The following is a 27,214-nucleotide window of genomic DNA, read 5'->3' on the forward strand; positions in this document are numbered from 1 at the left end:
GAGGCGGCTCCCCCCGCGAAGAAACCGGATGCGGAGCGACGTCCCGACCGATGTCACCAAACCCGCAAAGTCCGGGGGAGAGAAAAAAAAAAAAAAAAGCTCCCACGATAACTGGTCCGAGCTGCTATCCTGCTGGGTCCTGGTGCGGTGGAATCTTCTGTCACAACGCGGAATAAAACAGGGTTTAATAACAGAGGAACACGAAACACGACACGGACTAGAGACAGGACAAAGACAACAGTAGATTCCACGCTGCCATCGGCAACACTTAAATACAAAACAACGATGACACAATGAGGAGCAGGTGTGGTGACAGGGAGGAGCAAAAGAAGGCGGGGCAGACACGTGACAAGAAACGCAAACAAACAACTGCACATGGCCAAAGTCCGGGCTGAATCATGACAAAAATAGATGCACAGAAGGAATAAGCAAATAAACAAACAAACAAACAAATAAATAAAACATCTTGGGGAGATGTTGTAACACAAAAATAATCAAACCATAAGGTAATCACCACAGGGTCTCCACTTCATCACATAACTCCATCACAGAAACAACAAGATTATAACTTATAGCATTTACAAATCTTCTTGATGGAAATTTGTTTGCAGAGATGTTGGGTTTGAAACTCGGCCCGTTAAACCCGGGACTGTGGTTAACCTCCGTCTTCTGTAAAACCTGGGGTTAAAGCAACAAACCAAAGACGCATTATGAAGATTTTACACACACACACACACACACACACACACACACACACACACACACACACACACACACACACACACACACACACAACCAGCAGTAAGCAGGTCTATACACATATTAAAGTTATCCAAATAACTTTGAATATTGCAATTTTCGTTAATTGTTAAAATGTTATGAAACATTCCTCTATATTTATTTGCTCCGTTGCCATTTCCTATGGTTCCTAATGGGATTTAAGAGTCTGTAATGATAGTTTAATGTAATGTTTTGTTCGTAATTGTTTCTGATGGATAGATGGATGGATGGTAATCATCAACCTTGTATTAAAGCCATGTTAATAGTAACACCAGAATTCCCTAATGGAAACCTTCAAGAATTTCATGGAAGCCTTTTAGCTGACCTACATTGCTATGAGATTTCTAACAAATTTTAAATCTGTTTAGAACAAATAAATAGAATTGCTTTAATTCATGTTTTAAACTGGTCTTATATGAATATATCACCAAATTTAAATCAAATATGTTTATGTCACATTTATAACATCATTTTAATGTGTTTAAAGCTGGCATTAAAAAAATGAAATGAATAATAAAAAAAATCTGTCCAGTCCGTATCTGTTTCTTATTGTGCTCGCAGACAGTTTTGCGTGTACAGAACTGCAGCGTGCGCACAAACCTATACTGAACATCAAAACCGTTACGGAGGAAAAAAACACACAGCCGATTCGTGTTTGTGAATGTTTTATAAATGTCGAGGATTTCAGGCCAACGTGGATGCTCAGGTACGACGTGTTTGCAGTGTGGTTTTCTCAAACATATACAAACTCAGAGAGCTTCTATGGTCTGCTGCAGCCTGTTTATTGCCACTTAAATCAAACTAAATGAAAACCTGCGACTCTCCAAGCTCCAGGGCATCACCACATCACTGATGTCACTGAGAAGGTTACGCTAGCTCTCACACAGCCACGCTCCCTTACAAACATCAGTTCACAACTAGTTAAGACAATGACCCGCTGAACCTATGTTAGCGTTCTGCTTGCCCTGTGAAGTGCGATCAGCTTTGTGTGTGTGTTACCATAATGCAACGTGAGCGCTCACACAGTAAAATTATTAGCCGATTAGCTAACAGGCTATTGCATTCTCTTTTCTAGTTTTGGTCATTAGTTGTTAGACTTAGTTCTAATTTGATGTCAAGTCAGAGTTAAATATTTAAGCCTCTGTGAATCAGCCTGACACTGTAACAAGACAACAAATTCTCAATCCTTATTAGACCTGCTTTACTGAATAATGGCTCACTTTTACAGGTTAGAATATCTTTGTCTCTTAAAACACTGTTGTTATATTGTTGTCTTTCTAATTCATTCTGATTCTAGATAAGAAATGTCACTGATGCCTCTCAGTTCAGTGTGATCAAGGAGTTGATTTATTTTCCTACTCAGGTGATTAACCAGGTAATTAGCAAATAAACATATCAGATAGATAGATAGATAGATAGATAGATAGATAGATAGATAGATAGATAGATAGATAGATAGATAGATAGATAGATAGATAGTGTCATGACGCAGGGCAGAAAGACACGACACGGACTAAACACGACACGGACTAAAGACAGGACAAGACAACAGATTCCGTGCTGCCATCGGCAACGTGGCACACTTAAATACAAAGGACAATGATGACACAATGAGGAGCAGGTGTGGTGACAGGGAGGAGCAGACGAAGGCGGGGCAGACACGTGACGAGAAACGCAAACAAACAACTGCATGTGGCCAAAGTCCAGGCTGAATCATAACAGATAGATAGATAGATAGATAGATAGATAGATAGATAGATAGATAGATAGATAGATAGATAGATAGATAGATAGATAGATAGATAGATAGATAGATAGATAGATAGATAGATAGATAGATAGATAGATAGATAGATAGATAGATATGGCAGCGTGGAATCTGTTGTCTTGTCCTGTCTTTAGTCCGTGTCGTGTTTAGTGTTTCTTTCATTATTAAACCCTGTTTTGTTTTGCTATCCTGCGTCTGGGTCCGCTTCCTGCCCTGCGTCATGACACTATCTATCTATCTATCTATCTATCTATCTATCTATCTATCTATCTATCTATCTATCTATCTATCTATCTATCTATCTATCTATCTATCTATCTATCTATCTATCTATCTATCTATACTATAGAATTTCTTCTTTTACTACAAATTAGGATAACACATAACACACCTTATATTCCTCTTATACACAGAAATTTGCAAATAGTAGATCTATCTATTATTTATCTATTTTGGTTATCCATTTATTCATTTATCCACTAATATTTACATTTAAACTGCTCCTGTTCTCAAGTCTAACACCTCTAAACAGTCAAGATCCCTCTTGTCCTGTTAACAAGAAGCTTCAAATTGAGTACTAAACTAACTGGATAAGCAGATAAAGTTAGCAGGTTTGTTTAATCAGAACCATTGATAGAATGTGAGTTCCTCAGCTCATTAATCAATTCAGTCTAATTAATGTGCATTTCTATTTATTTAGGTGGACATAAAAATTTTGTTTGTGTAACATTAATGGAAACAGGACAAAGAAGTTTAAACTTTTCGTAGTTTCTTTATAAGGAAATGAAACTGACTACATTTTGACTACAATATAGATAATGTAAATAATCAAAATAAAGGAATGTTTTAAACAGCAAAACTTTAAATCCAATTAAAAAAGGTGCATTTAATTAAAAAGAATTGATGTAACGTAAGTCTATACATTTAAAAACATTTACCTAATTTAAAGCACCTTCTACATCAAGCAGCTTATAAGAAAAAGGACAATGCAAAGAGTATTGCCTGAAATGTCTGAAGTGAAAAATATCTTTGAAAAAAAAGCAAAGGAAAGATGTGAGAAAAAAATGACTGCATTCTTTCTCTAGTAATAATTCCCCTTAAATGAACAAACTCATCACAGGAATTAAAGTTCCACTTCAAAGTGAGCGTGTGGTGCTGTGGATTTCAGACTTGTTGTTAAATATGACATCATTCCATCTGAGTGACTTCATGTCCACCATTACTGGACACACACACACACACACACACACACACACACACACACACTAAAACATTTTAATATAAATGCCGTTGATCAGCTGAAACGTGTTTAGACTTGTTTAAAGTTTATGAAGCACTGTATATAATGTTGCTAACAAGTTATTAAAGCTTAGCCACCAGTTTAGCATTGTGAAACATCCTTTCAGTCTGAAATGATGAAAAGTGGCATTCCACAAAGTTCCGTTTCAGGCTCAATATAATTCTCATTTTATGTCCAGATGCTTGGAGGTGTAATTTGTAATCTGCAAACATGATGGCAGTTGATGATATACATTTAGCTAACAAGTAATAGAAGCTTCTTGTTAACCAGTAATAATAATAAAAAAAAGGTAATTTACTGAAATTCTGTTTTTCAGCAGTGAAAACATGAAGGAAAAATATGGGAAAATATTAAAAGTTATGAATTAAGACTCACTATATAGAATGTTTTATCACCTTTTCTGTGTCCCACAAAGTTCCCCTGTCACTCATAGTACATGTGTGTTGTGGAAACTAACAATGATGTAATCGGAAGTTGCTTCCTGAATAAGTGCGGTCCCGAGAAATTTAGTTCCTATTCACGGGAATCACAGCACAATTCCAGTGCAACAAAACTCACACCATGTCAGGAGTTTGAATGTACTTGAATTTCTGTTGTTTCCTGCCATCGCACCTGTTCCTAGTTAAACTTAATTAGATGTCTTATATATGCCTATTGTGTTGTCTTATGCTTTGTTGCTCTGTATTTTGAGTCATTGTTGCATGTTCATTGTTAAATGCGGTTCCATGCTACTCGTGTTTACATATTGGTTATAATCCAGTGTGTTCATTAAAGCTGTGTTTTCCCTACATTTCTGAATTTGAATTCTGAATTCTGAATTTCTGAAACTGTCATAGTGGATGCTCGGGAACGTTACACACCACCTCCTACAGGTAGGCTCAGGTTCAGGCCAGCAGTCATCTTCACAGTCCTGAATAGCGTAAAAAAAAATCAGCGTAGACTTTCTCCGTCTCTCACCCGCTTACTATCCCGGGTGAATGAACATCATCCATTTCATCCTGATTCATTTATTTGCATACTGGCTCTGTTTTGTACAGGATTGATGCTGTTTCATAATCTCCTGTATTACCATTTCTGATCTGATCATTCAGTCTTAATATATTTCATGAATTAATTGAATTGCATTAGAGCAGGTCCACAGAAAATAAGTGCTTTCCCTAGATTTAATGGCAGTGTAGGAATCTGGTACTGTACCATTTAATTCCTGTTTACTGTATTTAGAAATTATCTTTCAGATTTTCATTAAAAAAAATAATCATATGTTCACTTTGGATGTCTTGATGGCATGTTGATTGTTGTTTGTCTCTTGTGGTTGTGTAGCAGCCATTGGATTTGTCATTTGTTGGCGTGTCCTGTCAAGCATTCTTTTTTATTTTTATTTTTTCAGATCTGCTGAGTGGTAACTAATTAAATACAAATGAAATTATGGCACTAATGTTTTTATTTACTTGCTATGTGCTCACTCTCAGATTAGATTAGCAAAGCTAGTTAACTGTAACAGCCACACACACACTTATCAAAAATCATCAAAGATCTCCACTACTTACTTCCTTCCTACTTCAGAGGATAAAATGAAACTATTTGAAAATGGGAAACTTGTGAATTGAAAATTGAAGGATTAGAGTAAAGAATCATTAATGTCAGTTTGAGTCAATGTTTGAGTTTGTCACTTGTTTACAGGGTCAGAGAAATTAGCACAGCATTGGTAATGCACACACCAATGCACATGCTAACCTTAACCTGACTTCAACTTAAATAAGCAGTACACTGAAGACGTTAAATTTTCAGAAATGTTTCAATATATTTAACATTTAACGTTTATTTGTGTGATTGACTGATTGGCGGCATGTAACAGAAACCATGCCGAGTGAATCCGCCGAGTGAATCTGCAACCTTTTTTGCAAAACCCGCAAACACGTTATTGCACTTCTTTTCACGAGATGACTCAATGCTTTAAATATGTTCCATTTGTGTTGAATTTTATGGGGCCATGTGCCACCCAGACGTCAACAGCCGATCCAAACAGAGCGACAGCACTGACGACCGCCACTGTAGCACAATGTTCATCCAACCACTAGCTATGCTAATTTATCAACTCATCAATCAACCTGTCTATAAGATGCAGAGTGAGGATGCAGTGGTATATCTCTATGCTACTGTCCTCCTGATAGACTTACAGGCGGAATTTTAATATGCCTTTTTATGTCTAACACAGTGAGAGCCATAAACCATGACATTATTTAGAAGTTTAGCTTTAAGCTGCAAGTTTTTGTCTTCAGCCCTGTAAGAGGTTCATGAGGAACATGTGTCATTACTGTTATTAAAAACTCCTGAACGCAGACCGCTACAAAATTATATCCAGACATCTCTCCATACTATCCAAAGCGTAAAGTCCATATTCATCCTGGAATAGAGGATGACCTAAGAGTGTGTTTTAGTCCTGCTTCATGACACGGCTCTCAGACTGAAGTGACACCTCATTAAAACACATACTGAATGCTAATGTTAATAACACCAGCAACACATTCAACACTGAACACAGTGTAGTTATAGGTCAGAATGTAAAGAGCCAAGTCACAGTGTGGCTCTGACTTACTAAATAATTAATAAAAAATGTGTTGATGTTGATGTAAAACACTAAGTGATGAAGTTACTGTTACTACGCTAAAGTTGATTAGTTTAATAGTACAGCATGGCCACAATTTATTCTAAAATTTACTAGCAATTAAATATATTCCATTTATTAAAGAATGTCACAATCTTTTTGTTTATACTTTTGTGGAATGTCACTGAAACAAGTTCCTGTTCTCACTTAGGTTATAGCAGTTATAAACAGATATGCCCACACCAGACTCACTTACTTCTCTCTCTCCTAAGAAGAAGCCTTTACCTGTCTCAGTCCAGTGAAATTCACAGTCCAGTCAAATGCTTTTCTTCTTGTAAGGAAGCTGGGATCAGAGCGCAGGGTCAGTCGTGATGCAACACTGCTGGAGCAGATCGGGTTATTATTATATTTACAGATACAGTGATTTTATCTCTGCAGTTCGCATATCACTGTACAATGAAGTTGCCAGTCGACTTTCCTACTGCTGGCTAGTATTTAGACCATTTTAGTACCTGAACCCTCTTGAGTAAATGTAGATGACTGTCTTGTACTTGATACGGATCTTCAGCTCACAATCCAAATATACATTGCTCACAACAACCAATCACCGTTCACCATTGCACATTTCAATTTATCTCGATGATACGTACAGTAATTAAACTCGGTTATCCAATCCATAACCGTTTCCTTCATGTCTATTTCCTGCAAATGAGCTGTTATTATAGAAACAATGACTTTAACAGTGCTTTAATACAAACCTGTGATTTGCAAGTGCACTACTATCAGAGCTGGCGTTATGAAAATATTCATCAACCCCTTCTTACCAATCACAATCGAGATATCAAAAGCAATGCCGGCACAAAACACTCTTCAGGAAAGAGTTTATACTTGCATACTTTTTATACTTGTTTATCTCTGTAACATGACAAGTTGCATTCATGGAGAAAGATTGAAATTTTCAGAGGAGTTTATTCTTTGTGGTTTCTCTGTAACAAGTGTTAATTTCAAGACTTAAAAAAAAATACAGTCTAGGGAAGGAACAACTGCAATAACGTAAGTGAGAACAATAAACATTAAACATAAAACGGAACTATATACCGATAAAGCACATGATGTATCGTTCGTAAATAACTAAATGCTGTGGGATAAGAATAAGAATAAAACACTAGTGTATTAGAAATGTATTAAATTTAAGGTAGTAACAGTAACACCACTTTATCACACCACCCTTTTCTTCACAATTTCTCTGTGTGAGATGTTTGTAAGTGGATAAAATGTCCAGATGCGTCTTTGTGTTTTTTATGTTTAAAATATATATATTAAAAAAAGACATTTTTAAACATAGCTAAAAAGAAAAACTTTTGCTACTTTTGTGAGAACCCAATCTAGACAGAGTGAGAGAGAGATATAAAGAGAGAATGATTATAATGTATATGAAGTTTTAGTGTGACACTGAATGTATATGTCTGTGGATATGAGCTGACCATAAACAGATAAATGGAAGTGGTTTTGGTCTCTGCAGGATAAAGACGATGTGTTCTTTGCTGAAATAGCCCCATGTGTTTCATGTTATATACAAACACACACATACACACACACACACACACACACACACATACACAAAGTGCACGAGAGACAGACAGAGAGAGAGAGAGAGAGAGAGAGAGAGAGAGAGAGAGAGAGAGAGAGAGAGAGAGAGAGAGAGAGAGAGAGAGAGAGAGAGAGAGAGAGAGAGAGATGGCATCATTGTGCCGAACAGATCCACATGGGAAAGCTTTCAGAGCAGTAGCATGTAAAAGGCATTAAAATCCCAGGCCTAATAAACCAGTTATTTATAGGACTGTAACAGGCTTGTAGTTTGTCTTGAACTAACCCCAAAAAAAAGAACAGAGACACTCGATCCGTGGTGAAGCACTTAACACAGAGAGGAACTCTCCGGAACACACAACACCTCTCTGACCGTCTCTCTGCGCCTCTTACCACCCCAACATGTCATCCTGTAGCCCTCTTCACCACAATAAAGACAGGAGGCACATTAAAATTTAGACACAGAAAATTAGAGTTTGTGGTTGAGGGCTTAAAAAAGAAAAAAATCTCTGAAATATTCTTTATGATGTCATTGGAAAAAATTGAGAGCCTCCTTAAATCGTGACAGGAAGAGAAGAAAAAACTTATGATACACTCACAACATGACAGACAAATGTTTCACTTGCTTGTTAAAAATTAAAATGAAAAAATTTCAAGAGGAAAATGTGAAACAAATGTCACACCTCAGGCTCTATAGATGAAAAAAAAATATTCTTCTAAATATATTTTATTTATCTACTAAATAACATTTGTTTCAGTGAACAAATTTAGTGACGAATTAGATGTCATCCGGCTTTAATCAGTCTCATCTTTTCAAAACAGCATGTGCTTAGTGTTTGTTTGTGAAAAGCCGTCTGAGTGTCACAGTTTGCTCCGGGAAGAACTAAACACTCGTGTCTGGCATCATGGCTTGTGTCCCTGTGGCTAAACAGATCTGAACGTGTGTTATTCATTTGTCCTTGTAGGGAAGCATCAGTAAAAAGTCTGTCATCGAGTATCAGTCCAATGCCGTGTTCATTTACTCAGAGAAATGGCCAATAACAACCTGATACCTAACAAAATGACAACGTGAAATCAGTATCAACGAGTCACAAAAACATCATTAAAATGGACTAAAGAGAGAAAAATTCATGTAATAGTGAAACAAACAAACAAATAAATAATAAGCTGGAAAGCCTTGTATTATATTCTGTTCTAAAAACACAAGTTTGGTAGTTATTCTAGCTACAGTATAGTACAGAATCTTTCACTAGAAATGACTAGAAATATTCCAAACTGTGTAGTAATACATCCTGCAATTTAAATGGACTTCATTGGGATTTGTGTCATAAAATTTACACAAACGAATTCCTATAAAATTGGAGTAAGGTAAATCAAATTTAAGCATTTCTGGTTCAACGCCTATTTCTACATGTCATCCTGAGAACACCTTCTGAAATAGAGTAGCATATTGGTGGTAGAAATCACCAGAATGTCAAGGTTGCTTCCTTATCCAAGCCTCTCATTGCTTGCTCTCTGACTTATGGTGGACAGATTGCATAAGAAACGGGCATTGTTTAAGAAGGTGACACCAAAGCACATATATTTATTTGCATTTAATTTCACCAATAGAAGGAACTGACACTGAATAACTAATAACTGAGCAAGTGAAGATTTTGTTGATGGACTTTTGTTGAATCCAACATCTGAGCCACCCTTTCCCTATTGTAATTTAGATTAGATAATATTTTACATGACACGTCAAGTCAGAAATCAGATTACACAATGTTCCCATTTTCCTCTCATGAAAAATTTATATGGCTAAACCCTACACAGCACTGCTGGAGAAGCGGCAATTCTTACGTATGTACAATCAGAAGTGTTTTCCCCTTATATAACAGAACACGCTACATGACTCGTATGATTATTCTCTTTAAAAATAAATCTGTCAAACGCATTGTGGAGAATCTTATTCTAGCTGAAGATAATGGGTTTTTCTGAAGGTCGTACATTTCAGCGCACTGCATAATCATTTTATGATGCGGTATTGTCATACATTATGGAAAAAAATGCTATGCTCTTTAGAACTACCTCACATCTGCTTGTATAAATGATGAGTTTGACCTCTCAATTATCATGATACAGAAAATAGTCACTTTGTGTGTGTGCTGAAGCGGTCATGCTCATTTTGTATACAAAATGCTGGAGAATGGATGAAGAGGCCGGTTGACAGCTCAGCACAGAAGGTGTATTCAGTATAAGCCAAAGCTCCGGCTGCCTGGTGATCATTACATTTTTTACCTCACGTTTATGCCCACACTGATCAACTCCACATTTCAATCTGTCAGGTCTCATTCTGTGCAGAAGAATGTGCTCCATATTAACTCTGAACATCTCCTCCTGACTGGGTATTATCAAGAGCTTTTCACAAAACCTGCTAATGAACTATTTGACCCCCTCATGTGCCAAGTGCTGTTTGCTGTTTTATTTTTTTTTGGTATTTATTTTTTTTATTGTCTTTGTAATTTGTGCCATCTTCATCTTTGTGTTCAGATCCATCAGCATGTGAAGCTGGAGCTAATTTACTCCCACGAGCCTTCATTTCCATGTAGCCCTCGAGACCCCAGGTTCTAATCCACAGCTAATCCACAGCGATGCGTGTCAGAGTCCCTCCATCAGTGCAGTTCTGTTTGGAAGAGAACCAAGACTACGCTCAGCATCAGTGCTTTCCATCATCCAAATCTGCTGCTAAGCGCTGGCTTCTAATACACTTCACTACATTCCACTAACATTAGCCAGAAGAAAACGAGTTAGCTTCCTAGCTCAGCTTGTGAAACAGAACGAAGAGAGGGGAAAAAAATGACATGAACTGAAAACAAATCATAGAAACCTCACATTTCCACATTACATCACCAAAATACGGGCAAATCATTGCTAGTTCATGACTATTCACCTACTTTTCAACATTTTGTAGTGTTATAAGCTGGAACTGAAATGGATAACTACCATTTGACATAAAAAAAAATTAAATAAATAAAACTAGAGAACAATTCTGCACGTGTTCTAAGTACACCAACACTGATCACCATCCTGAAAACATCAACCCTACTGTGAAGCACAGTGGTGATAGCATAATAATGAGAGTTACCCGGAGCCTCTTGGTTGTTTCTCTAACTAATCCTCACCCTAGCCGTTTACTCCAGTGTCAGTTGTTCTGTATTCTTTAATAACAATTTTATAAATAACAGATTAATCTTGTTCTTTGGGATGCTCAAAGTTTGAGATTATTTTTGTTATAACCAAACCATGACTGATACTTTTCCAGAATTTTTTTAAAGGATTTGTTTTGATCATTCCTTGGTTTTCAACATTCTGCTTGTTCAGGTACATTCTCTAACAAACTTTGGTCTTTTCCAGAAACCAGTGTATTTATATTATTAAATATTAATTATAATGAATTCTTATCATATCAGTTTTTCCACACTAATCACTTTATCATAATTATTATTAACTATTTAATATTACTATTAATTATTACTAAAAAAAATTTTTGTGTTTTTTTTTTTACTTCCATCATATTCCATCAATTTACAGTGTGATTTCTAAACAAAACAAAACAAAATAATAAAATTCACTGCTTCACAGACCTCTTTAACTATGGTTTTTGTGAATGCTTGAGAGAGTTTTCCAAAGTTTAAAAACAATAAAATCTATTCCATCTTCATTAATATCTTTATCCTGGTTAGTGTTGGTGGATCCAGAGTCTATCGGTGACTTTCAAAACTTTCTTTCTGATTCAAGTTCCTTCCTTTAACTCTTGACATCCTCCCTTAAGCCAGGCAGATAACTTTGAAGTGGCAATTTTTTCCAAAAGATTTTTCTCAGCTCCTCTTCATTTTTTCCACTTCTTCTCTTGTAGGAGCACCAATTTGGTCCTTTTATCTTTGGCTTTTGATTTGAGAACAAGTACAAGTGGACTTTGAGGCAGCAAATAATTGAGATTCTGAAGCTGAGAATTTGGACACTTTCAGCAGGATGCCTCAGGTACAGTATCTGTTCCACATGATCTTCATCACCACCACCATCGTCATCAGCAGCAGCAGCAGCAACAGCATTGTTTTTAATCAAATGATTGAAATCTACCTTTCTTGCTTTTGATTACGTTTGTCTTATTCTTCTTGAAGGTGAATGCATATAAAATAAACGTTTTTGTCTTGGAAATATTTCGATTGACAGTGATGTATTTTTTTTCCCATGAGGTATTTTTTTACATGAGCAATAAAATAGTTTTAGCATTGTTTTCTCGGATTGAATTTTTTTCTGGTTGAATGTTGGTAATAAATTCAGCTGATTAATCTGTACAACACAACACCCTTCCACCTTTACTTTTTGCAGCTATGTATTTTTGCACAGTTTGCTCATTTTTTGTGCAAGTTGGGTTCAAGATTAAAGGCAGTAAACTACAAAATGCAAAGTACAGTGTCATCAAAACCTTGGCATTTTGTAAGCTGTAAATATCCACAGTGGGCATTAGATGGAAATACACCCTGTTCATCATGGTGCACCACAACACACACACACACACACACACACACACACACACACACACACACACACACACACACACACACACACACACACACTTAGAACCCAGAGGAAACCTGCAAATGCTGTTACTCTTGCAATATACAAATTGAATAAAAATGCTTCCATAGAAACGTAATAAGTCATCAAATGAATTCAGCCATAATCAGTCAAAGAGTAACAATTACTGGTCAAAATGATTCATTTGAGAGCCGAAAGAGTCAAGCATTATTAGCGAGATGAATCAATTGATCTGACTCACTGACTATTAGGTATGAGCCTGGAAAGTACTGTTATAGTCCAGAAGCCTTCCAGCTCTATTTAGTGACTGTGATCTAATCGTTTCCGTTTAAGAAACCTAATATGCTAACATCGTTCTCCTCATTCCTCTCACCTGTGGCTTCTTAACACCTGAGATAAACACCTGAGCCATCTGACATGATGTATATGCATACTGTCCCCTAGTGGTTAGAATGTGTGCCACATCAAACAAAACACATGCGCACACACGAACACGCACGCGCGTACACACACACACACACACACACACACACACACACACACACACACACACACGCGCGCGCACACACACACACACGCGCACACACACACGCGCACACACACACACGCACACACACGCACACACACACACACACACACACACACACACACACACACACACACACACACACACACACACACACACACACACACACACCTTAATATCCATATTTGCAGTCTTTGAGTAGAACAAAAATTTAATTTGTATTCTAGTTTAAAAAAAATGTAAACAAAAATCTTTTTATTCTGTAAGATTATTCCTAGCTTTGTGGGGACAATCATCAAAATATTACTAACAATTTTTACATTTTAAATGTATTTTTTGTTGACCAACATTTTCATATTAAATGTTCATCAAATTTTCATCTTAATCACATTTTTGGAGAACAAAATAGCAAAGAAATAAAGTAGAGCTTAACTTAAAATTTTGCAATCACTAAAATTAACTAAAGAACTAAGTTGAGATGATTTTAATACATGTTTCAGGAGTTCAGAAATGCAGGATGTTTTTTTCTTTCTTTTTCTTAACCTACTTTATTGAAACTCAAGATTCACATTAGGTCTCAAGACCCAAGCTTTGATCAGTCAAAGAAAAGGAAACTTGTCAGCAGGAGTGATTGATATGATGGTGTTGAGGAAGGAATAGGAGAGCAAGGGATGTAGGGAAGGCAGCAGGAAGGGAGGAGAGAGAGAGGGGGGAGCAGGTTGCAATGACATCACCCTCATTAGACTATAAAACTGTGAGGAGAGCAGCACAGGGGTTTAGAGTAGAGCTGGAGCTCTTTGAAGAAAACAGAGAGATCTTTCCTTTTGTTCCTTTTTTTTTAAAACAGAGTATCGCTCCTTTATTAAAAGTCAGGATGAATGCCGTACAGCTGGTGGCTTGTGGACTAATCATGAGTCTTGTGTTGGTCAGAACAGAGGCGAGACCCACAACACCGAGCCAGCATAAGGTGAGACTTTGTGTTTTGGATCTGTTTTTGTTTTTTAGGGAAAAGTTAGTGGAAAAAAGCAGAAAATAAAGAAGGGACACAGAGAGTGTTTCATTATTCTGCCAGTTTACTCACATCCAAAGAGTCATCAGTTATTCCAGCGCAAGTTTCTTTTTTTTTTTCCAAACTGAAACCCCTTCAATTTGTTTAGATAGGACAACAAAAGCCTTGCAGTGTAGATTTAGCTGTTTTGCATTTGAATTCCTCTGCAAAACTCTTTTGCTTTTTTTTAGATTCTGCAATAATTACTTAATATAATATTCTATGAAATGTGAAGAGCCAGTGATGCTGAGAGATGCTCTGGATCTGCGCAGGCGATGCTAAAAATCCCAGTCAGCACTTTTTTTAGTCCTTAGTCCTTAATCCTTAGTATAGAATTTATTCTTTAGTGCAGTGTTGCAGTTGATCAATTTACTCTTTAATTGCACAACTTGGATTTTATGTACTGTATATATCACTGTTTTAGAGAAGTCTGCAGTTTAGACCTTTCAGTTTGGTTTTAAAATCATTTATAGCCTCATCATTGCCTGATTCAGCATTATTGGGACCTGTACCCTGTAATTAAAAACCCCTTGGTGCATGTGTGTGTTCATGTATTTCAGGCTCTGGAAGCTTTGCTTGGAGAAGAGCTGGCGGATTTCCTAGCTTCAGGTGAACGCAGGATGCGACTGCTGAGGGAACTCCGCACGGACACTCGCGCCAAGGGCATGTGGGCACGCTTCACAAATGACCAGAACGGCTCACGAAGACACAAATCGGGAACTAAGAAAGGAGGAAGCACCACCAGAAGCGGCTGCTTCGGACACAAGATGGACAGAATAGGCACCATCAGTGGCATGGGCTGCCAACCGGCGTATTACCCGTCCACAAACAACCTCTCCTGGTACGTTGGGATTCTGTCACTCAATACAAGATAGTTTTTAGATCAGTCTCATGAAACATATTAAGTTAAATCCTTATTAACGATAGTTTAGAATGTGTTTAAGTTTTAGGCACATTTATTCAAACAATCTAACAGTTAATGAAAATCATAAAGAAGTTTGTTCTTTCACTATTTCTATTTCTTTTTTAAACAGAAATCTTTGCTTATTACTATATATTTAAATGAATCTTTTTGATTAATAATTCATAATTCAGATATTATTGTATTGTAAATTTTGGTAATCCCAGCATCATCATTTCTTCATTAGGTCTTTGTGTACACTTTTATTCAAATTCTTATGTCTTTATACAATTATAAATAATAAAAAGTTTTAAATGATGGTAATGCAAAACAAACTCATATTTCTAGACAGCATTGTACATGTTACACTGTTTTAAAGTCCAAAGTTTAAAGTGGACAGACCGATGTAAACGAAACAGGCAAAAAATTAAATCTGTTAATGCAGAACAGTCAATAAAAAATTAAAATCTCAGCTTTGCTTAGACTTTTTCACTCATTTGTAATACAGCAAGCAGGAAAAATGTGCCTAAACCCTAAACGTGCTATAGTAGGAGAACAATTATTACATCATTGCATGGGCTTGTTTTTTTAATGCTTGCTGCATGTTTAAACACAGATTTGTATAAAGACTCACACAAGACACATCATGCGAGCAAAATGTGACTGACAGCATGCATTAGGCAATATTTACACACCTTAACATTAATCATTCTTGTCTCTGTTTTTCTTTTTTCAGAGTATCCGTAGGATGATGAGGTTTCGGACAATGCTGACTGTCTCCTTTTGAGGAAAAGCCTTACAAATGGAAAAAAAAAAAGCTGAAACGGAAGAACGGTACAGAAATCTGCCAAGATCGAGCACTATGGGGAAACAAATGTAATCATCAAAAATGTAAAAAAAAAATTCATCCCTCATCAGTGACATCACAAGATGGCGGACGACGGTGTAAAAAAAAAAAAAATGCGCGAAGCTGTATATTGTCGCTGCTGCTGTACATTCATGTACTTCATTCCTGCATAAAATGTATTTATGTTTAAAAACTATTTATATGTTTATAAAAAAGAGATATTTATAAATGAATTTTATTTATGTAACATTTTCAAATGAATGCAAACTGCAGGCCAATTCTGTGTAACTTTTGTTTTGTCTTGAATAGTTGTACATGATTTAAAAAAAAAATGATTAAAAAATCATGCATAACTCATTCGCCTGAAAGATTTACATGGTATTTATATATTCTTATATTTTATTAGATACATTACAGTCTGGAACAAAATTTACAAAAAGATATTTTCACGACATTATATAATTTTTCTATTATAGGACAATTTTACATCTATATAGAGAGGGTAGAATCTGAATCGCAGGAATGAAAGTCCCTAAATGATTGAGTGACTTAAAAGCTCTTGTGTAAAATGTTTTAAAGGAAATCCACAAGAAAAACTGATAAATTAGTCCAAAATAAGTGGCAATGACCCTAAACTCAATCATATCAAGTAATTAAAATACTTATTAAATTAAGCTATTTCTGATTAAATAATAGTGGCATTAACGTTTCCACCCTTAATTAGATTATTTTAGAACAGAATTTATTATATAACAGAATGTCCTAAAAGGTTTTTATTTTATCTCTCTTACCCCACAGTTAGTTAACAACAATTGCATTTTTTAATAATTATTGAATGATTTTAGTCATTTAATATCCTTATAAGCACTTTAGTTCCTGTTCCCACTTACATTCTAGCACCTATAAACATTCGTTTCCTCACAAGCCGTTCTTTTTTTAATAAAAAAAAAAAAAAAAAAAAAAATGCGGCTTGTATCCAGCTTGTATCCGTAGATTAACCACACAAATGTATGAGAGGTGAACCAAGAGTTTTAACGTGGAGATGTTATTTGTGATCTCCTGCATGTTCTAGGATTCGATACTAAATTATTTTAACGTCATTATGGCAATAAGCTTTGCTACATAGCTAATTACAGTTCAATAAGTGCTACGGTAGGAAAGATGCGTTTTCCTATATTTCAATGTATTTGTATGCTTGTCCGAATTTCTTTCTCTGAATACGTGGACTATTAGTAGCAATAATGCGTCTTCTAGAACCTACAGGATATGAGAACAGGATCTGGTGGCATTTATAGTCAGAACGTTTTTGACAGACTCAAGCTAAATTCAGCTTGCCTAGCCTTGTTATACCTGGTAGCCCCATTATTCCATCTGCAGAACGAATTAAAAATGCTATCCAGGATGTAGAGGCTCTCCAGCTGGGCCAAAGGCGACCATAAAGAGAAGAAAACACCAGCATGACCTCAGAGGTTTCACCACAAGAGGCTAACCACTGAAAAACCTCAGGAGCAGGAAGAGCAGATTACTGACATTCTAGAAAGTACATTAGAGTTCTGGTGCAAAGTTCTAGGGTGCTTTCACACTCGCTCTCATTTAGTTTACTGTACATTATACCACCAGAGCGCTGTTGAATCCTGAGTTCTGATTGGTCAGATGGTGTTAAATCATTTTCTCCAACAAATCCTAGGTTTTTATTAACGCACTTGTACATTGTAAACATCTCTATAGTAACATCTCATTCACAGGGACTTGTAGGTGGATCACTACACATAAACTAATTAATAAAAAAAGTCCAAAAGAGAAGAAAAAAGTGCAGAATGGTGAGATAACAATTGTTTCTAGCTGCTATACTATAAGTGAGAACAGACCCAGAATTGGTTCAATGATGTTACACAACTTAAATGTAACTAAAACAGATAGAAATTTGAGGTGTAATTCTTTAACGCATAAAACATTTAAATTGTTGCCAAATTGCTGTGGTATAAGAGACATAAAACATTCTGGGAAATGCTGTTAAAAAGCCAGGTGAATTAGTTGAGTTTTCCAGACAAGCTAACAACTGAACATCAAACTGCAGTGGTGTGAGCAAGCAAGTAACGTTAAGTACAATCACAAACGACAGAAATCTCCGATCAAAAGATGTTTATCAGCTATACTGGCACCATTTTAAATAAAAAGATGATGTAAAAAAGGGAAAAATTAATGTAAAAAATTGTGAAACATGGTGTGGGTTGCACCATAACCCAGAATACATCTATTAATGTCATTTCAGTTGATTTGGTGCCATAAATACCTGCAACAAACAGTTCTAACAAGAGTTCAAAAGAGAAATATAATAAATATATTCTCAGATGGAAGCACTTCTAACCTGATGGTCATGGTTTTATTTCACTTCGTGCAGACATAGCGCTGAATTTGATTAAGCTTGTGATGTCAAGAAAATGCCTCCTTTTCTCCTCGACCCCATGATGACGCCAACATGGCTGCACACAGTAAAGAAAATATTTGTTACCACTACTTTAAATCAAATTTTAATTGCCATATTTCCTTTAGATCAATAACAATCACAGTCACATTCCTTGGTTAAACACTGACCTTACAGCTTTGAGAAGATCACACACTGGGCATCACTAGCATCAGCTGGCTAGCAGGTTGATATTAAGATACATCCTTTCATAAAGGCAGCCGTGTTTTTTCTCCATTTTATTGCTTTAAAATGATGTAATTCTGTGCTAAGTTGGATGCACCATTAGTTCTGTGCTCAACTCTTTTTTTCATCCTGTCCAGATGATGTTTAAATTGTTTTGTATAATTATTAGTTAAATGCTGATGTTAGAGTCTAATGCTTTAACTCTTCAGGGAAATCAATATCTGACTATGTCAAAGATAATCTGTCTTCATTATGTAGCTTCTACAATCAATGATGTCAAATTAATTTTTATTTAGTTTAGAGCAAAGGGGTCTAATTCGGTACTTTGGGTTTTATTTGCAAGTAGTATATGATTTCATTCACAAAACTGGACAAATGATGTGTTTAATATGTGTAAATTTCACAGTGAGTTCATGTGTCTTTTTATATGCAAGGGATTTGAGATTTCACATTTTAATATCTTTATTAAATTGACAATTTTGGCAAAAAAATGATAATTAAATAAGAAATAAGAAATTAAAGGTTAAGATTTTGCTATACTAGTACATATAAACTTTGCTTACTTGTTAGCAGCATTAGCCTCGCAGTTCTGCTACATAACTAGACATCTTTTTACTCATTATATTGTAGATGTAAAATGTTAAAAGGTTGCACAATGACTCACAGAAGTCTTTTTTAATTAGTTAAGTAAAAAAAAAAACATGATTCCTCAGGTCATCAGGTCTGATACACACAAAAGATGCACAAAATAGCAAGAAATGCTTTGTGTTGATTAACAATTTACACAAAGCAGACTGCAAACTATAAAAATATCAAAAGATAAAGCATCTTTCTATAGAAGTAACACAATAATACATCTTAAACATAAAAGCTAACACAAAAGAAACAATGTCTAGATAGAAGTGAAGTTTACAGATCTTATGTTAGAGTCTGTTGTTCTAATCAGTTGCAATGCGTCATTGACAACAATGGATACTGATGTAATGAAACAAATCATAACAATTATAATTTACTTACAACTTAGGTACCGAAACACTTTTCACTTTGTGGCTTAGTGGTTAGCACATTCGCTTCACACCTCCAAGGTTGGGGTTCGTGTGTGCGGAGTTTGCATGTTCTCCCCGTGGCTCGGGGGTTTCCTCCGGGTACTCCGGTTTTCTCCCCCGGTCCAAAGACATGCATGGTAGGTTGATTGGCATCTCTGGAATATTGTCCGTAGTGTGTGAGTGTGTGTGCCCTGCGATGGGTTGGCACTCTGTCCAGGGTGTATCCTGCCTTGATGCCCAATGATGCCTGAGATAGGCACAATCTCCCCGTGACCCGAGGTAGTTCGGATAAGCGGTAGAAAATGAGTGAGTGAGAACATTTGGCTTGCTAACATTATTCAGAATGAGTCTAGTAACGTAAATGCCTGAACTTGTGTGCTTTCATGGCCTATTAATTAAAGTTCAGTAACATCTCTGAATGATACCATAGACCAATTCATAACTATACCATAAATATTTAATGAATAAACAGTTCTCCAGCTGTTAATTGAATATTGTGATTGTACATACAGACTTAAGTTGCATTCAAAAACTATTGGTTGCATTTCAAGTTTTTTGAATATATTCGATCTAAGGAAGAGGTCCGCACAGTCTATGACTTCTTTTGTACACCACGGGGATTCTTTCATCCAAGTTGGAGCTACTTCCACACAGCCTGGGGCATCTTCCATCCAAACTTGGGCATCTTTTGCCATGAGAAATGGAGTTATATTTTTTCCTACCATCTGACAGTAACAAACTCTCAAAGAAATCTCTATAATAATGCACAGTTCTTCAAAATCATCTGCACATATTGCGGCTCAGGTTCACACCCACACACACACACACACACACACACACACACACACACACACACACACACACACACACACACACACACACACACACACACACAGAAGTCGATCTGTGCTGTAATGCTGTCACCTGGTGGCTATACTGGTTACAGTTTTCTAAAGAATAGATGACTAGTCTGGTTCATATAAATATCTATGACGTTTTTGTCATAGCATGTTTCTCCGAGCATGGGGCTCCTTCTGCCCAGTCTTATGGCTCTATCTTGCCTGCTGTAATTTGGCCTTCTCTGCCTAGATTGGGTTTCTTTCTGCCAAGTTTGTGGCTTCTGCTGCTTTTTCCACTCATGCTGGAGCTTATTCTACTGTTGCGCAGTGCTTCCTTTGCCTAGCCTTGTCCTTGCCAGGGGTTTTGAAGACAGGCAAAAGTGACATTTCCAACCCCCCAGCAACCGTCTCCCCTCCCCCCCAACCCCCCAGTGTGTGTGTGTGTGTGTGTGTGTGTGTGTGTGTGTGTGAGAGAGAGAGAGAGAGAGAGAGAGAGAGAGAGAGAGAGAGAGAGAGAGAAAAGAGAGAGAGATTATGACTGGTGTTGTTTATTGTAAGTGTTTGTTGCCTTTTTGGACTCCTTTATCATTTGTAATGTTGCTCCCATTTAAAACAGTTCGGCTCAAGCCCAGCGATTTTTAGGGTCATGATTGAGGACAATGTCCCGTCCAGAGACAAGCTGTTTCATGTTTGTTCAAACCGACCATTGAAAATACCCTCTCTAATGAATTTTTTTTTTCATTGGTTGTTGTGTTAAATCTTACCCAGATACAATAGTGCTATTTTCTGATTGGCTATTGTGTAGCCTCGTTTTTTGATTGGCTGATAAGTGTCAGGCTCAACTAAGAACTCCAGGTGAGACGCGCTTGATTCCTGCCCGGTTCCACAGAGACAGCGGTGCAGACTGATACATTTTGGGTGCTGCGGCATATTAAATATAGTACAAATAGTCAAAAAGTTTTTCTGCATGAGAAATACAGTGTGGCTGGAGAGCATGAGAAAAGACCGAAATGCGTGACTGTCACTCTCAATCAGAGCCGATCCTGACCTCCCTGGGGCCCTAAGCAAAATTCTGCTAAGGGGCCCTCCTACTTGACCCGTGAGCCATGTATACCATTTGCCACACATTCACACTTGACACTCCACTGATCCCACTAAAAACCTTCCTCCTTTTAGAAAAGAGTTTGCTCCATCTCTCGGTCAAAGAGTAAAACAATACAGAATTAAATGAGGTTATAAACAAATCTTTATTGAATGGAATATTTTAAATAGAATTTTGAGTTGAATATTAGCAATTGAATTTAAATGTAATTCCTGATATCAAAAATATGGTTATTACTAGAAATCACACTCTTAATATTTACATTTTAAGTATTGAAAACTGAATTCTTGATATCAAAAATCCATATCATGTGAATGTATGAAAGCTAAAATAGCTTGCCAGACCGTATCACTGTGTTTATAGTATGCATGAGAGCAATACTTGATCCCTGATGGTTATTATTTACTGAGGGATGTGCATTCATATTGACCAGGCATTATGCTCATTCCAATGTAAATCCGATGGTTTCCATATTGCATTAACATTGTTGTAACCTTGATTGAGAGACTATAAACATTGTCATTTAGGAGTGCTATCACGCTACTTTTTGTACTGGTCCCTACACAGATGTTGCTGCTGGAAAGCGCGCGTGTCATTTCGTGCACGTTTGCACGCGCATATGAACGCATGTTCAGGCGCGACACGGTTATCGACCTGCCGTTTATTCACGCGAATGTTCACGCAATAAATTGTTGTGTGACAGACAGGCCAAGAGATCCACTGGCAGCACTGCACAGCTAATGTAGCTAGTCAGATAGAGACTAGAGCCAGAATCACATCAACGTAACTTTACTGTTATTTGCTCTTGCTGACATCAAACTTGAAGAGAACACAAGTTTACCTGATTGCTGTTCTCACATTTCACTCTCATTTTGTTTCCTTTTTCTCTTTTCATGACCAGATGGATATCTCCGCTTCATATTGTCATCTACACAGTAAATATTAACACGTGCTGTAAAATGAGGCAGGGGGAGGCGGGGCCTTGCGTAATTTGCGGGGACCTACGCAACTTGCGTAGTGAGCGTATAGGGCCGATCGGCTCTGCTCTCAATGCGTGATTCTTGACAGCCCTGCATCCTGGAGCTTCGTCCTTTCATGCTTCTTTCACTCTGCCCGGTTCTGCTTAACTTGTGGACTCATCTGCAACCTCTCTCTCTCTCTCTCTCTCTCTCTCTCTCTCTCTCTCTCTCTCTCTCTCTCTCTCTCTCTACCCCTGTACATTCTTTACAGCCAATTATTTTCTATCAGCCATTCTGTAATTTGTTCCATTCAGCATGGGGCTTCATCTGTTGGCCATACTCTGGCTTCCTCCACCGAGATGTTTAATGTTTTTATAAGCACTTAATTCCCTGTCCTCACTTACATTCTAGCAGCTATAAACTTTCGGACCAACAGGTTTTTTTTTTTAATATTCCATTTTTATTTTATATTGTATTCTCTTTTATCAATCTGTATCAGTATCATATCTATCGATTCAACAAAAAAAAAATTCCGAACGTTTATAAACTCACTATTATTCATATTTGTATCTAGGCGTGTTTATGAAATCTCCCGGATGAAATCAAGCTCTGTGATTTGTCCAAAGGTTCCGCGCGTTGCTCATAGGGATTTGTAGTTTCTAAGAAACTAGATCGCCTACAAAACCAAGCAACGTACACGCCGAACCCCCAGCTCTTCTCCCACTCTGCCCACTCAACTCCCGCCTTCTGTTCCAAGGTTGGCTAGTTCTTAACAGACACTATCCTATCATCAACACGCTCGTGAGGCTAAATTTCTCAAGCAGAGGCGGGATTTGCCGGAATATGGGTGGGAAAACATAACATACAGCCCACCTTCTTGGCACTAGTGACCTGAACCAATTTAAGTTCCTGTGGGCAGCGGAGTGAGAACTTGTTTTAAATTCAGCGCTGTTTTTAAGTTGTGCAAAAGCTTTTTCATAGTTATATATGTTTCTGGGATTCATTTTCAATTTATTCTACCAGCCAGCACCAGGAAGGCTAGCTGGAGACTTACTGAGGTGGTTAAGCTGGTTTGTAAGATTTGGACCTGCTAGCTGTGGGCTAACATTCGGTTTGTATCAAAACAGAACTAAATAAATCCGCTTGTTTTAACTGGCACTTCAAAAGGCGAACATGAGGATCACGGTAGATTTTGAGGAATGTCTCAGAGACTCTCCGAGATTCAGGTATGAATGTTTTCAGCTTTGTATATACACACGTATATATATTTTGGGCTATTTTTGTCCAGGAATGTAAAGTCCTGACTGAGTAAACTAGATGAACGACGAGCTAAACTCCGCCTCGATATTGTCATTCGCTCCGATTAACCGCCGATATCTGTGGCGACGTGTGAAATAAAGCAACAAAAAAGGTGTGAACGGAATATTGTGTTGTGTCAAGGGTTCAGTTTGATTTGGGTTTTTTTCCGACAGTCTGATTACGTCATGAGATTTATTTTTCCTTTTTGTCAGTGCTTATTTTTCGTACTGTTCTCTTTGCCTGTTTCTATCTATCTGTCTGTATCTGTCTGTCTGTCTGTCTGTCTAATTTTTGTTAGTTTTTTTTTGTTTTCTGTTTACCAGAACATTTGATTTTTTTTTGGTCTGTTTGGTCAGATGGTGTGTAATTGTTGATGAAATAGTTTTCCATAAGGAGACATTTATTTAATATATAGATAGAGTCTCCATTAGGTAAAACTGAAACATGCTGTATATTCATGTTACAGAGTATCAAAGCAAAAGGTCAGCAGTTATTTTCTGCATACATTTAACAAGAAGTGACTTTTAACCTGAGATTTTCTCAGTTCTATGCAAATGAAGTATGACGATGTAAATAAGTGTCAAATCCAAAGCTCCAATGATTCCTCAGTCCAGTCCTATAAAGCTGATATATATATATTATATATATGATATATATATAACCTCTCGGTAAATGTGTAAACAGACAATGCTTAGAAATAGAGATTGTTGGGTGCCACTAGTGACAGTATGTCGCTTGCACAGTTAGCATTGTGTATGTTAATTTTGCTCCTCTGAGAAGCAAACTCGTATAAAGCCAAGCATGTAGCAATGGTCTGTGATTTAGACGTGAAGCCTGGCCTATGGTTTGGGACAATGCAGTTTCTATTCTCCCTTTTTTGCAAACTAAATATTGTTTGGAAATGCATCATTGTTATGCTTTTTTGCTAATTTTCTTATGCGCTGAAAAAGTCTGACATACTTTTCAGCACAGTAGAGTGCGGTTTGGGATGTGGCCACTATCGTTCTTTCCTCTTTATTTTTACTTGCTGATGAGTGTGGTGGTGTGGGGTTTGGGATGTAGCCACTGTGTCTTTCCTGTATGTCACACAGAGGAAATGTTGGTCCGCCCTCGGCTCAGGCTTTCCAGGCTTTGTGAAGTAAAGAATGACCTCCTCCCTCGTTCCCCTCTCCCTCGTTCCCCTCTCCCTCGTTCCCCTCTCCCTCGTTCCCCTCTCCCACGTTCCCCACTTCCATGTTCCCCACTCCCATGTTCCCCACTCCCATGTTCCCCACTCCCATGTTCCCCACTCCCATGTTCCCCTCTCCCTCGTTTCCCTCTCCCTCGTTCCCTTTCTAGTATCCCAGAGCACAACAAGAAGCAGATGTTTAGAAAGTTGTTTGCAGGAAACACTGGAAAGTGGCTCAAGTTTCCCCCCCCCTGGGTTTCATCAGTAAACAGTATGACTCAAGGTCCATGTGGAAAGCAATTTTTTTTTCTCGCCAACACATTTATTTCATACAGGAATGGATAAATGTGGAAATGTTTAAACCCAATTTGTATATTACATGCCTTTAATTTATGACAGAAAAATAAAGACTAAATAAACCCCTTTGAGCTAGAGCAGCTTGATCTTAAACAGCATTATACCACAAAGTGCTGTACCATTCGGATTGATCAGAAATCACAGGTTTATATTATCTCATTATTGTTGCTAAAGTAATAGCTCATTCTTAGTGAGTTGTACCTTGAACATTTCATAGACAGATAAAACAGACAAGTGTTTGTATATGTGTGTATACACACACACACAGTGCTTAATTAAGGGAACACTTAGATTTACATTTATGGCATTTATCAGACTCCCTTATCTAGAATGATGTACAAAACTGCTTAACACTTAATCATCGCAGTATAACCCTGAGTCAATGAAATTTCAGGGATATCATCTGTTAGGATGAAATTGTGAACCAGTTTCACTTGCTTTGGTGCAAATGAACGTGATAATGGGTGCAATGTAGTGGAATAAAAATTTTGCAGGTGGTGGCCATAGACAGCTGCTCTCTCCTTATCTTACTGATTTGGGTGTTATTAGGTGCTTGTCACTACTTGATTCAAGTTTTCCCTTATTTTTTTTTACATTAACGCCACTTAACGGTGAAGTGTATAACAGTGATTGTCACAGACAATGACCTCTGTCAAGGGGAGCGATATACTGCGCAGCAGATGAACAATCAAGTGTGGATCTGAGTGACTTTGACAAGGGCCAGATTGTGATGGCAGACAGAGCCAGACAGTCAGAGCATCATCAATACAGCATGTCTTGTGTGGAATTCCCAATATGCAGTGGTTACAATCTTCCAAATGTGCAAACAACCAGCAAACCCATGACAGGGTCATAGAGGCCCAAGACTCATCGAAGCATGTGAGGAGTGAAGGCTAGTCTGACAGGTCTGATCGAGCAGAGAAACCTCTCTATGCTGAATAGCTAGAAAAAGGCTGACTACGATAGAAGGTGTCAGCTATTTTAGTGCCATAAGGGGATCTACATAATATGAGGCAGGTAGTTACTGGTGATTGGTCTCGTGTCAGGGCTTTGTGACAGTTAGAGGTAATCTTAGACATTCTGCTACTTTCACTTTCAGCTGGTCGTATTCATTAAGAAACAGGAAAAACCACTATACACATACATAAGAAAATGCTACATACTGTAAGTTGTCAACCAACTCAATATATTTTATACTATGTTAAGATTTTATGCATTTTAAATCTATGAATGGGATGACCCCACCCACACATTTGTGTGCGCACACACACACACACGCTTGTTGGACAAGTGGTTTCTCTTTAATAGTGATGGCTGTGTGGACATATAACACTTATGTTTTCATTTTATATTCTGTTTTTTTATATTCTGTTCCTGGACAGAGTGCTTTAGAGTTTGAAATTATTAAAAAAAGAGTTGACTTTTAACAAAAGAAAATCTAGTCAAGTCATGTGCCATGGTGAGTGAAATTCTTGGGAGCGAGCTCCAGAAATTGCAGAACCATTTACATACAGTTGTTAAGAAACAGAAATTAGAACAATTTACATACAGGTGAAAAATGTGCAAAATGCTTAGTACGTACCAGGTGAAATGTGCAAATGGGGAAAAGATGCAATGTGTTTATACATAGTCAGTACACACAGTGTACTACTAGACATATTTACAATGCACTACACATTATATACAGTATGTACTTATATATATTATCTGTATGTATGTATAAGTATAAATATTATATATTAACTATAATATAAATATTAACTAACATTTTAGACACAATATAGACAAGCCTTGTTTATTTTTGCTGTCAGTGAAAAGAGCTCCCAAAAGAAGCTGTAGCTGGTAGTA

The 27,214-nt window shown here is 37.2% G+C and overlaps 2 protein-coding genes across 9 annotated transcripts in view; both read left to right on the forward strand.

Moving 5' to 3' along the window:
• Nucleotides 1–13,916: 13,916 nt before the first annotated feature.
• nppc (natriuretic peptide C) lies at nucleotides 13,917–15,989 on the forward strand. Its single transcript, XM_027158105.2, has 3 exons — nucleotides 13,917–14,117; nucleotides 14,759–15,039; nucleotides 15,836–15,989. Coding segments are annotated over exons 1-3 (375 nt in total). The 5' UTR covers nucleotides 13,917–14,024; the 3' UTR covers nucleotides 15,837–15,989.
• A 7,290-nt stretch (nucleotides 15,990–23,279) lies between these two features.
• LOC113649482 (arf-GAP with coiled-coil, ANK repeat and PH domain-containing protein 2) overlaps nucleotides 23,280–27,214 on the forward strand; it is a 35,404-nt gene continuing 31,469 nt past the window's right edge. For 2 of the 8 annotated variants that reach the window (XM_027157308.2, XM_027157323.2), the window contains exon 1: nucleotides 23,363–23,768. In XM_027157308.2, the coding sequence (XP_027013109.1) occupies nucleotides 23,716–23,768 (53 nt within the window). In that variant the 5' untranslated portion in view covers nucleotides 23,363–23,715. Of the gene's footprint in view, nucleotides 23,300–23,356; nucleotides 23,769–27,214 lie in introns of those variants that run through there. The other 6 variants (XM_047808394.1, XM_027157307.2, XM_027157317.2 and 3 more) reach the window with 6 other exon arrangements.

This window comes from Tachysurus fulvidraco, chromosome 2, assembly GCF_022655615.1.
Source record: "Tachysurus fulvidraco isolate hzauxx_2018 chromosome 2, HZAU_PFXX_2.0, whole genome shotgun sequence".
In the NCBI taxonomy this organism is placed as follows: domain Eukaryota; kingdom Metazoa; phylum Chordata; class Actinopteri; order Siluriformes; family Bagridae; genus Tachysurus; species Tachysurus fulvidraco.